Source organism: Procambarus clarkii, chromosome 44, assembly GCF_040958095.1.
Source record: "Procambarus clarkii isolate CNS0578487 chromosome 44, FALCON_Pclarkii_2.0, whole genome shotgun sequence".
NCBI classification, from domain to species: domain Eukaryota; kingdom Metazoa; phylum Arthropoda; class Malacostraca; order Decapoda; family Cambaridae; genus Procambarus; species Procambarus clarkii.
In genome coordinates, this window is record NC_091193.1 from 21,477,141 (window position 1) to 21,489,333 (window position 12,193).

Consider the following 12,193-nt stretch of genomic DNA (forward strand, 5'->3'; position numbering starts at 1 on the left):
TCAACAACACCTCCTAAGTGTAGCGACAACACCTCCTAAGTGTAGCAACAACACCTCCTAAGTGTAGCGACAACACCTCCTAAGTGTAGCGACAACACCTCCTAAGTGTAGTCAACAACACCTCCTAAGTGTAGTCAACAACACCTCCTAAGTGTAGCGACAACACCTCCTAAGTGTAGTCAACTACACCTCCTAAGTGTAGTCAACTACACCTCCTAAGTGTAGTCAACAACACCTCCTAAGTGTAGTCAACAACACCTCCTAAGTGTAGTCAACAACACCTCCTAAGTGTAGTCAACTACACCTCCTAAGTGTAGTCAACTACACCTCCTAAGTGTAGTCAACAACACCTCCTAAGTGTAGTCAACAACACCTCCTAAGTGTAGTCAACTACACCTCCTAAGTGTAGTCAACAACACCTCCTAAGTGTAGTCAACAACACCTCCTAAGTGTAGTCAACTACACCTCCTAAGTGTAGTCAACAACACCTCCTAAGTGTAGTCAACAACACCTCCTAAGTGTAGTCAACTACACCTCCTAAGTGTAGTCAACAACACCTCCTAAGTGTAGTCAACAACACCTCCTAAGTGTAGTCAACAACACCTCCTAAGTGTAGTCAACAACACCTCCTAAGTGTAGTCAACAACACCTCCTAAGTGTAGTCAACAACACCTCCTAAGTGTAGTCAACAACACCTCCTAAGTGTAGCGACAACACCTCCTAAGTGTAGTCAACTACACCTCCTAAGTGTAGTCAACAACACCTCCTAAGTGTAGTCAACAACTCCTCCTAAGTGTAGTCAACAACACCTCCTAAGTGTAGCGACAACACCTCCTAAGTGTAGCAACAACACCTCCTAAGTGTAGTCAACAACACCTCCTAAGTGTAGTCAACAACACCTCCTAAGTGTAGCGACAACACCTCCTAAGTGTAGTCAACAACACCTCCTAAGTGTAGTCAACTACACCTCCTAAGTGTAGTCAACAACACCTCCTAAGTGTAGTCAACAACACCTCCTAAGTGTAGCGACAACACCTCCTAAGTGTAGCAACAACACCTCCTAAGTGTAGTCAACAACACCTCCTAAGTGTAGCGACAACACCTCCTAAGTGTAGTCAACAACACCTCCTAAGTGTAGTCAACAACACCTCCTAAGTGTAGTCAACTACACCTCCTAAGTGTAGTCAACAACACCTCCTAAGTGTAGCGACAACACCTCCTAAGTGTAGTCAACTACACCTCCTAAGTGTAGTCAACAACACCTCCTAAGTGTAGTCAACAACACCTCCTAAGTGTAGCGACAACACCTCCTAAGTGTAGTCAACAACACCTCCTAAGTGTAGTCAACAACACCTCCTAAGTGTAGTCAACAACACCTCCTAAGTGTAGTCAACAACACCTCCTAAGTGTAGTCAACTACACCTCCTAAGTGTAGTCAACAACACCTCCTAAGTGTAGCGACAACACCTCCTAAGTGTAGCAACAACACCTCCTAAGTGTAGTCAACAACACCTCCTAAGTGTAGCGACAACACCTCCTAAGTGTAGCAACAACACCTGCTAAGTGTAGCGACAACACCTCCTAAGTGTAGCAACAACACCTCCTAAGTGTAGTCAACAACACCTCCTAAGTGTAGCGACAACACCTCCTAAGTGTAGCAACAACACCTGCTAAGTGTAGCGACAACACCTCCTAAGTGTAGCAACAACACCTCCTAAGTGTAGTCAACAACACCTCCTAAGTGTAGTCAACAACACCTCCTAAGTGTAGCGACAACACCTCCTAAGTGTAGCGACAACACCTCCTAAGTGTAGCGACAACACCTCCTAAGTGTAGCGACAACACTTTACAGAGCACAAGACTCAACGAGGCTTCGTAACACTTCAGGTTTTTACTGAAATCGTCAAATCCCACGAAAACAATTGATGTATTTTGGTTGAGAACACAACTTGCACTCATGGCTTTACTGACTCATCGATCTGTCAGGTGTGCGTGCTTGTGCAGGCTTCAGGTGTGTTGTTGTCAGGTGTGCGTGCTTGTGCAGGCTTCAGGTGTGTTGTTGTCAGGTGTGCAGGCTTCAGGTGTGGTGTTGTATACACTCCCAGGTACACCAGGAGCGTACCACGTTACTACCATTACTCTACCACCACCACAAGCACCACCACAACCACCCCCACCACCACAACCACCACCACAAGCACCAGTGCTACGCCACTACCACAACATCGTATACCATCATGACTACCAACAGTACCAGGGATGACAATCGTCGCCTCATACGTGACATACCGCCACAATTAGAAGTGACATGCTAATAAGAACCTTATATGTTGTATCTCCACCACCCACCCCCACCCCCCGTACACCACAACACCACGTCATGGTCAAAAGCAATAGAACCATCTGGGGTACACCTGAAGCCTCTAGGGGGTCCTGAAGCTTCCACTGAAGCCCACTCTGTGGTCCATGAGGCCTACCCACAACGCTTCTCTTCAAATGCATAATGAAATCACATCAATATGATGCATCAATGATAACGCTGATTCCCACGACTGTATGAGCAGTGTCTCACACACACACACACACACACACACACACACACACACACACACACACACACACACACACACACACACACACACACACACACACACAGGTCGAGTGGCGAACAGTAACAAGTGGAGTACCTCAAGGATCGGTGCTGGGACCAATCCTCTTTCTAATTTACGTAAATGATATGTTTACAGGAGTGGAATCATACATGTCAATGTTTGCGGATGACGCAAAATTAATGAGAAGAGTTGTGACAGACGAGGATTGTAGGATCCTCCAAGAGGACTTAAACTGGCTGCAGAGATGGTCAGGGAAATGGCTACTGGAGTTTAACACCAGTAAATGTAAAGTTATGGAAATGGGATCAGGTGACAGGAGACCAAAGGGACAGTACACAATGAAGGGGAACAGCCTACCTGTAACGATTCGAGAAAGAGACCTGGGAGTGGATGTGACACCTAATCTAACTCCTGAGGCACATATAAATAGGATAACGACAGCAGCGTACTCTACACTGGCGAAAATTAGAACTTCATTCAGAAACCTAAATGAGGAGGCTTTTAGGGCGCTTTACACTGCCTACGTGAGACCCGTCTTAGAGTATGCCGCGCCATCATGGAGCCCCCACCTGAAGAAACACATAAAGAAACTGGAGAAGGTTCAGAGGTTTGCGACGAGGCTTGTCCCAGAGTTACGAGGGATGGGATATGAAGAGCGGCTGAAGGAACTGAACCTTACGACACTAGAGAAAAGAAGGGAGAGAGGAGATATGATATGGACATATAAAATACTCAGGGGAATTGACAAAGTGGAAATAGATGAAATGTTCACACGTAATAATAACAGAACGAGGGGACATGGGTGGAAACTGGAAACTCAGATGAGTCACAGAGATGTTAGGAAGTTTTCTTTTAGCGTGAGAGTAGTAGAAAAATGGAATGCACTTGGGGAACAGGTTGTGGAAGCAAATACTATTCATACTTTTAAAACTAGGTATGATAGGGAAATGGGACAGGAGTCATTGCTGTAAACAACCGATAGCTAGAAAGGCGGGATCCAAGAGTCAATGCTCGATCCTGCAAGCACAAATAGGTGAGTACAAATAGGTGAGTACACGCACACGTACACGCACACGCACACACACACACACACACACACCCAGACGTTGCAGGTCTCCAGGTGTAAGTATTGTGAGTGTGGTGCACACAGGTCCACACCAGAGAACTTTTACTTCCATTGATATAATGCAGATTCCTAGTGGTCATGTTGTGTGTGACCAGGAGCGGCGCCGCCTTAATGGTCCGCGTCTCTCACCAACACTGTTCACTTCATCTTGTAAGATTATGAGAAGAAATTCAATGTTTGAGGTGTGGCAAGAGCGCTCTGTGTGTTCACCTATATGTACTCACCTATATGAGCTTGCAGGGTGAGCATCAGCTCTTGGGTCCCGCCTATCTGCCGTCAGTCACCTACAGGAATGAATCCCTCATCACTACTAATTATAGCGACTCATAAGATGGGTGGAGTAGAATGTTCTTCTGGCGCTTCTTCCTGCAGGTTGCCAGAGCCCTCGCCGACGTCCCTCACGCCGCTGATGTTAACTTGTCAATGTGTGACTGCTGGAGGCGAGCATGGTGCATTATCTTATCACAGATTTGCTCCTATTCTGACACAAGTCGTTGTCCTCTAGTGATCCTTTACGGCCCCAGCGACAACCTCATCCTCCTCGCCAATCTCATTACGTTACACTTGTCTGGATTGATGTCAAGAAGCCAGTTTTTCAGAGGAGTTCTCTATTCTGCATCCTGGACTTTCTGCGTTCATTTTCTGTTATACTTTGTTTCATCAATTTTGCATCGTGCGGGCTCAGTCACAGTGTATCAGCCACTGGACGATGGCCACACGACATGTTGGGTGATGAAGGGCCTATGTCAGGAAGGCGAAACTGACATTGCTAGCAAGATCAACCACTGCTAGAAAACAGTTATTCATTATGATTGAGAAATATTTTTAAATCTCAGGATAGAGACCATTGTCGCTACGACCACCAACACAATACAAGACGATGAGATATCTACACGGTAACTAGACTATTATTAAACCAGAATGTTAAACTCGACCAAACACACGCATCAAAAGTTACAAGTCCAAAAACAACATAGTACGCTAGTATAGAGTCCAACACCAGGATTATCAAGCAACAACAGGACCCTTAACTTTTAGACAAAATAAACCTTTCATGATGTTATCATTACACGACCTTCAAACCCCTTCCCATGAACAAGACTCCACTTTCTCATCCCAGACAGAGAATTGGCAAGTCATCATTAACTCGACCAGTGACTATGAAGCCCAACCTGTAACCCCTCGCCCACCAGCCCAAAGGCGGACTCTTTTGTACAGTATCAACAGCCAGTCTCCCCAACACAACATCAACGGTAGAGAGAGAGAGAGAGAAAGAGAGAGAGAGACAGACAGAAATAAAGACAGACAGACAGAAATAGAGAGTAGTCCTCAATGGAGCAGAATCCGAAAGTCACTCAATTGGTGCCAGCGTTCCACAGGGTAGTGTGCTTGGCCCTCTGCTGTGGAATGTCTATTTCAATTATCTATTCATCTCATTCCTGAAGTTCAATTCTCTGCTGATGACTGCACTCCAACCTTCACACACACAAAGGAAGAAAAGCCAATTGCTGCAAGACTCATCAATCACCAACTTTCAGTGATTTTTACCGGGAGTAATAGATAGCAGGTCACATTTCCGGCTGAGAAAACACACGAAGGCTCTGGCACACAACTGACTATGGGTCATCCTGTTCCTTATATGATTGTTACTTGACCAATAAAGTTTATTATAATAAATACATATAACAGGCTCATGAAATAAATGGGTCTCAAGAGGCAGGTTTCAACTGAGCTGAGCTAGCATTACAGCTCTTGCTTGCAGTTTCACTGGGTATGTCAGTTGGCAGCCCTTATGAACCCTAGGCTTGGCTTAGAGAGAGAGAGAGAGAGAGAGAGAGAGAGAGAGAGAGAGAGAGAGAGAGAGAGAGAGAGAGAGAGAGAGAGAGAGAGAGAGAGAGAGAGAGGGAGAGAGAGAGAGGAGAGAGAGAGAGAGAGGGAGAGAGGGAGAGAGAGAGCGAGAGAGAGAGAGAGAGAGAGAGAGAGAGAGAGAGAGAGAGAGAGAGAGAGAGAGAGAGAGAGAGAGAGAGAGCGAGAGCGAGAGCGAGAGAGAGAGAGAGAGAGAGAGAGAGAGAGAGAGAGAGAGCGAGAGAGAGAGAGAGAGAGAGAGAGACCATCCCAGCACACACCTCTCATACCTCACCTGGACACCCTAACGAGGGCTTTGTCTTCCTCACCTGCTCCTGCTGCTGCTGTTGTCACCACCCCGCACTCTAGAACTAAGGATGTAAACACACTCTCTCGATGGTGCCACCACACTGGCGCCACCACTGTGGTGGCACCAGTGTGGTGGTGGGAGTGTGGGGCCTGGGCCGCCCCCTAGGGGGCACATCCTGGCTTACAACTCCCCCGATACACAGGAAGGGGGAAGGCGGAAAGGATAAGGAATGGGTTTAGAGAAATAGAACACGACGAGACTGGGAGTGTGGGAGAGACAATTAGAGTTGGAGGACGAGGGAATGGGGGGAGGGGGGGGGGCTTGAGAGAAGGACTGACCCTTTAAGTTGTGTGTGTTGGCTTGCAGTTCCCTCTACACCAGACAGTGGGGCGAGGCAGATGAAATGTGGGTCACGACTGGGACGCCCAGATGGACAACTGCCATCAGCATGCAGCAGGCGGAGGGAGACACCTGGTGGGTCTTTTCACAGCAGCAGGGCGGTGCCCCGGATTCAGGCGACTGTTGTAGCTCGCATCCTGGGGAATGGCCAGTCGTTGGCTAGGGAGGGGGGGGGGAACCTAGATAATCCTAACTAGCTTCCAATTTCCGATGACGGGACCCATGCCTGTCTTGTCCTGTTTGAGAACAGTACAAAGTACCTACCTCACTTGCCTGAAGAGCAGAGGTGCAACAGGTACTCTGAGAGAGAACTATCATTATCAGAGGCCCGAGACTGTTCAACACGCTTCCACTACACATAAGGGGCATAACTGGCCGACCCCTCACAGTGTTCAAGAGAGAACTATCAACATCAGAGGCCCGAGACTGTTCAACACGCTTCCACTACACATAAGGGACATAACTGGCCGACCCCTCACAGTGTTCAAGAGAGAACTATCATTATCAGAGGCCCGAGACTGTTCAACACGCTTCCACTACACATAAGGGACATAACTGGCCGACCCCTCACAGTGTTCAAGAGAGAACTATCATTATCAGAGGCCCGAGACTGTTCAACACGCTTCCACTACACATAAGGGACATAACTGGCCGACCCCTCACAGTGTTCAAGAGAGAACTATCAACATCAGAGGCCCGAGACTGTTCAACACGCTTCCACTACACATAAGGGGCATAACTGGCCGACCCCTCACAGTGTTCAAGAGAGAACTGGACAAACACCTCTAAAGGATATCTGATCAACCAGGCTGAGACTCATACGTCAGGCTGCGAGCAGCCGCGTCCAACAGCCTGGTTGACCAGTCCAGCAAGGAGGAGGCCTGGTCGAGGACCGGGCCGTGGGGACGTTGATCCTCGAAATCTCCAACAGGTAGCCTTGTACCCATCTCACCTGTATATATTCCATAATATGATGTATTTTTATCATATGATGGTTAACTTTCAGGAAAAGTACAGTATAATGAATTTAAAAAAAAAAATTATCAACTAAATAATTTTTTATATAAATACATAAAATGAATTTATTTGATTTTCCTCTTCATATTAAAGAATCAACTCCTGTAAGAGTTCTGTATAGTGGAGTCGCGTGTGTAACACTGGAGAATATATTGAAGTTAAATTATTTAAAAAATTCATATTACTTAAACCATTTATATCCAAATTAGAAACAGAAGGAGTGCTAACTTCTCCACTTCAAGTTGGTCGAGGCGGACACTTATTCACATTTGAATAAGTCTCTCTCTTTCCCCATATATATATATATATATATATATATATATATATATATATATATATATATATATATATATATATATATAAATATATATATATATATATATATATATATATATATATATATATATATATATATATATATATGTCGTACCTAGTAGCCAGAACGCACTTCTGGGCCTACTATGCAAGGCCCGATTTGCCTAATAAGCCAAGTTTTCCTGAATTAATATATTTTCTCTAATTTTTTTCTTATGAAATGATAAAGCTACCCATTTCATTATGTATGAGGTAATTTTTTTTTATTGGAGTTAAAATTAACGTAGATATATGATCGAACCTAACCAACCCTACCTAACCTAACCTAACCAACCCTACCTAACCTAACCTAACCTATCTTTATAGGTTAGGTTGGGTTAGGTAGCCGAAAAAGTTTAGTTAGGTTAGGTTAGGTAGGTTAGGTAATCGAAAAACAACTAATTCATGAAAACTTGGCTTATTAGGCAAATTAGGCCTTGCATAGTAGGCTGAGAAGTGCGTTCTGGCTACTAGGTACGACATATATATATATATATATATATATATATATATATATATATATATATATATATATATATATATATATATATATATATATATATATATATATATGCAGGCGATGAGTCACAATAACGTGGCTGAAGTATGTTGACCAGACCACACACTAGAAATTGAAGGGACGACGACGTTTCGGTCCGTTCTGGACCATTCTCAAGTCGATTGTGAATGGTCCAGGACGGACCGAAACGTCGTCGTCCCTTCAATTTCTAGTGTGTGGTCTGGTCAATATATATATATATATATATATATATATATATATATATATATATATATATATATATATATATATATATATATATATATATATATATATATATATTTCAGCCCAGAGTTAAGCAATGATATATCCAAGAGCTTCAGAACGTGTCATCCAGGCTTTATGTGTGCCTTAATGTATTTTAAAGTGCCTACTTATCTTTGTCAAATTTTCTTACAATGTACCTGTTAACATTTTATAAATTTTGCTAGAAATTACCCATTTAATATTACCTATAAGCTTAAGTACCTGCCCGAGACGCTGTGTGTGTTAGTGGCTTAACAAGACTGTAAACACATCATGCTGTGTACTCTCATAAACCCAGTGCTTTGATTTGTATTAATACGTCGCAATTTTTAACGAAAATGGTCGATTCCTTAAAACATACGACGACATATTAGTTAAAAGTTGACTATCTTGACCAGATAGTCAAGACCACACCAGACCTAAGGACCTGTCGGCCCTTAGGTCTGAATAATACATAAATAATATCCAGTTAGAATAATATGACTGGATAATACTCCAGTTATCTATAATAACAACGACTGGTTACAACAAAGACCTACACAACATCTACAACAACCACAACACCTTAACAACAATTACAAAAGACAATTACAGATACATTACAGAAATCAGCTAACAGACTGATTACAGAAAACAGTTAAACTAATAACACAAAGTTGTATAGTACCTACAGTAAACAAGTATACACAAAATACAGGCCGCAGGTAGGCCTATACATTAACTACATATAACAGGTAGGCCTATAGGTGAACTACAGGTAACAGGTTATCACTAAGTACAGAGAACATTTATACAACAACTACATAGAACAGGTTACAGCGCTCAGTGATGAGAATGGTGGGTTAGTGAGGTCAGGTCTACGGCCAGGGTACAGCAGAGGTTCCGGTTCATACAGAGGGGTACAGCAGAGGTTCCGGTTCATACAGAGGGGTACAGCAGAGGTTCCGGTTCATACAGAGGGGTACAGCAGAGGTTCCGGTTCATACAGAGGGGTACAGAAGAGGTCCCGGTTCATACAGAGGGGTACAGAAGAGGTCCCGGTTCATACAGAGGGGTACAGAAGAGGTCCCGGTTCATACGGAGGGCACAGAAGAGGTCCCGGTTCATACGGAGGGTACAGCAGAGGTCCCGGTTCATACGGAGGGTACAGAAGAGGTCCTGGTTCATGCGGAGGGGTACAGCAGAGGACCTGGTTCATACCGAGGGGTACAGAAGAGGTCCCGGTTCATATGGAGGGCACAGCAGAGGTCCCGGTTCATACGGAGGGCACAGCAGAAGTCCTGGTTCATACGGAGGGTACAGCAGAGGTCCCGGTTCATACGGAGGGTACAGCAGAGGTCCCGGTTCATACGGAGGATACAGCAGAGGTCCCAGTTCATACGGAGGGCACAGCAGAAGTCCCGGTTCATACGGAGGGTACAGCAGAGGTCCCGGTTCATACGAAGGGTACAGCAGAGGTCCCGGTTCATACGGAGGGTACAGCAGAGGTCCCGGTTCATACGGAGGGCACAGCAGAGGTCCCGGTTCATACGGAGGGTACAGCAGAGGTCCCGGTTCATACGGAGGCTACAGAAGAGGTCCCGGTTCATACGGAGGGTACAGCAGAGGTCCCGGTTCATACGGAGGGTACAGCAGAGGTCCCGGTTCATACGGAGGGTACAGCAGAGGTCCCGGTTCATACGGAGGCCACAGAAGAGGTCCCGGTTCATACGGAGGGTACAGCAGAGGTCCCGGTTCATACGGAGGGTACAGCAGAGGTCCCGGTTCATACGGAGGGTACAGCAGAGGTCCCGGTTCATACGGAGGGTACAGCAGAGGTCCCGGTTCATACGCACGAGGCGCGGAAAGGTCAACTATAACACCTCCATTAGCGCTCGCAATTTACGCACCAAAATAGGCACAATTATGGTGAGCTGCCAGGAGCCAGCCGAGCCCTCCTGAGGGGCGACACGCTCCCCCTCCTCCCCTGGGCGACTCACTGCTTCAGGGAACAGAAAGCTTGTGCTTCTCACAGCAGGTCTCGGGAGGCCTGGTTGAGGACCGGGACGCAGGGACGTTGAGCCCCGAAATCATCGCAAGATAACCGCATCGCCAGGTAGGTCTTGCCAATCGACTATACCCAAATATTTACAAATTCCAAAGTATTTTGATAAAACATTACGCAAAATTGTTGTCGTGCAGGTACGACAATCTTAGCGTGCCAGGAGTCTAAAGGATCTAAGCGCATCCTTAACCTGAGCTCCTGTAGGAAATGAACGCGGGGCGCGGGGTTAAATTTGTTTTATACCCCAAAGGTGTTGCCCAGCTTTATTGAAGATGTCTCCCATGTGTTCTTGCTTTATTGCAGCTGTCTCCTGTGTGTGTGTTCTTGCTTTATTTGGACTCGTCTTGTCAAGCAGTTGGACCAAACGTAAATATAGTGTTCTGATCAACGTAAATCTCACGTTCTGAAATACCCAAGTCTGGTGGTGTTATCGAGACAAGTCTAGTGTTGTGTGAGTAACGAGTCGTGTCTGTTAAGGCAAGGGACCGCTGGAGCACACGACAACCAGGTGATCTATGACTCTGTTCACTGATCATTATGATCACTGATCATTATGCTCACTGATCATTATGATCACTATCATCACTTTTCCTCTCCTCCGCTCACCTGAGGACATGGGCCTTAGTATGCTCGGACACTCACTCTAACTATATTAAGAAAACATCAACCAAGTTTGAACTGCTCTCAGAGTTAGCACAATCAACGACTCAACTATCGTCTGAGAGCAAGATTTAAACACTAAGTTGTATTAAGTATAGACTGTTAGACATGTCAACTCGGGGCCGGTTGCTCTAGAACAGGTCTCTAAGAAGAGGTGGGAAACTTCTTGTAGAGAATAACGAAAACGACGCACTAATATAAGTGCAAGATCAGATTTGACGCCGAAGGTGTCACAGCTGACAGTGAACGGTCACAGCTGACACCGGGAGGTCACAGCTGACACTGGGAGGCAACAGAGGTCACGGGGAAAGCCTTGAGGCGCGAGTAGAGAGGGCGGGTGTCCGGGCTCAGGACAGGTAGATGGACCAGTAGACGATGTTACAGAACAAGAAGATGATGGGGACGCCCAGCCTGCCCGCCCACTCCACCCACCACACCTGCAGCACCAGGGCGTGGGGGGACGGGGGCCGGCGCGGGCCCTTCGCGTACATGGCAGCGGGGCCCTGCGAGTTGGGCCCGGCTGACGAGGGCGTCGCTGTGGTGGCCGGGACCTCCTCCGTCAGGCAGTGGCTGCACATCACCGAGATGTTCTGGCAAGAGCAACACTGTGTTACACCACACTTAAAGCTAAGCATTGAAGCTCAATCGTAGCTCAGTCGATTAAGGCAGTGTCTGGGATACTCCCGGACGCAGGTTCGAATCCTCGTCACGGCCCTTGTGGATTTGTTCATTTAAGCATTGAATTAGAGACACCCGTGAAAGAAACAGTGAATTAGACACACACTAAAGGGAAATATATCAGACCCAGAAGGCACTTAAAGCAAGGCAAGACTTTAGATTCAAGTTAGTTGCGTGCGATTTACACTAGGTGCAGATTTTCAATGTTTACTTAAGCACTACCTTTGTAGTTTCAATATATGTTCATAACAACATTATAATTAACACGACGCTGCACTAACCTTGGGCGACACCTCGCTCACTTTGCCTTCCTTCTCTCTCTTCTGAATCCTGGACAAAAATA

At 45.8% G+C, this 12,193-nt stretch overlaps 2 protein-coding genes across 3 annotated transcripts in view; both read right to left on the minus strand.

Annotated features, from left to right (window-relative positions):
- Nucleotides 1–9,631: 9,631 nt before the first annotated feature.
- On the minus strand, nt 9,632–10,297 carry LOC138350170 (uncharacterized). Its single transcript, XM_069300502.1, has one exon. It carries the CDS (start codon nt 10,295–10,297, stop codon nt 9,632–9,634), a length of 666 nt encoding a protein of 221 aa, XP_069156603.1.
- The window catches only part of LOC123745150 (glutamate-gated chloride channel alpha), a 50,482-nt gene continuing 48,296 nt past the window's right edge, over nt 10,008–12,193 (minus strand). For both annotated transcript variants that reach the window (XM_069300792.1, XM_069300793.1), the window contains exons 9-10: nt 12,132–12,180; nt 10,008–11,762 (exon numbers count right to left, since the gene is read on the minus strand). In XM_069300792.1, coding sequence (XP_069156893.1) covers nt 11,520–11,762; nt 12,132–12,180 — 292 coding nt within the window. In that variant the 3' untranslated portion in view covers nt 10,008–11,519. The remainder of the gene's footprint in view (nt 11,763–12,131; nt 12,181–12,193) is intronic.

Coding starts and splice junctions, on each gene's coding strand:
- LOC138350170 (XM_069300502.1), bottom strand. CDS start 10,297: ATGAACCGGGACCTCTGCTGTACCCTCCGTATGAACCGGGACCTCTGC.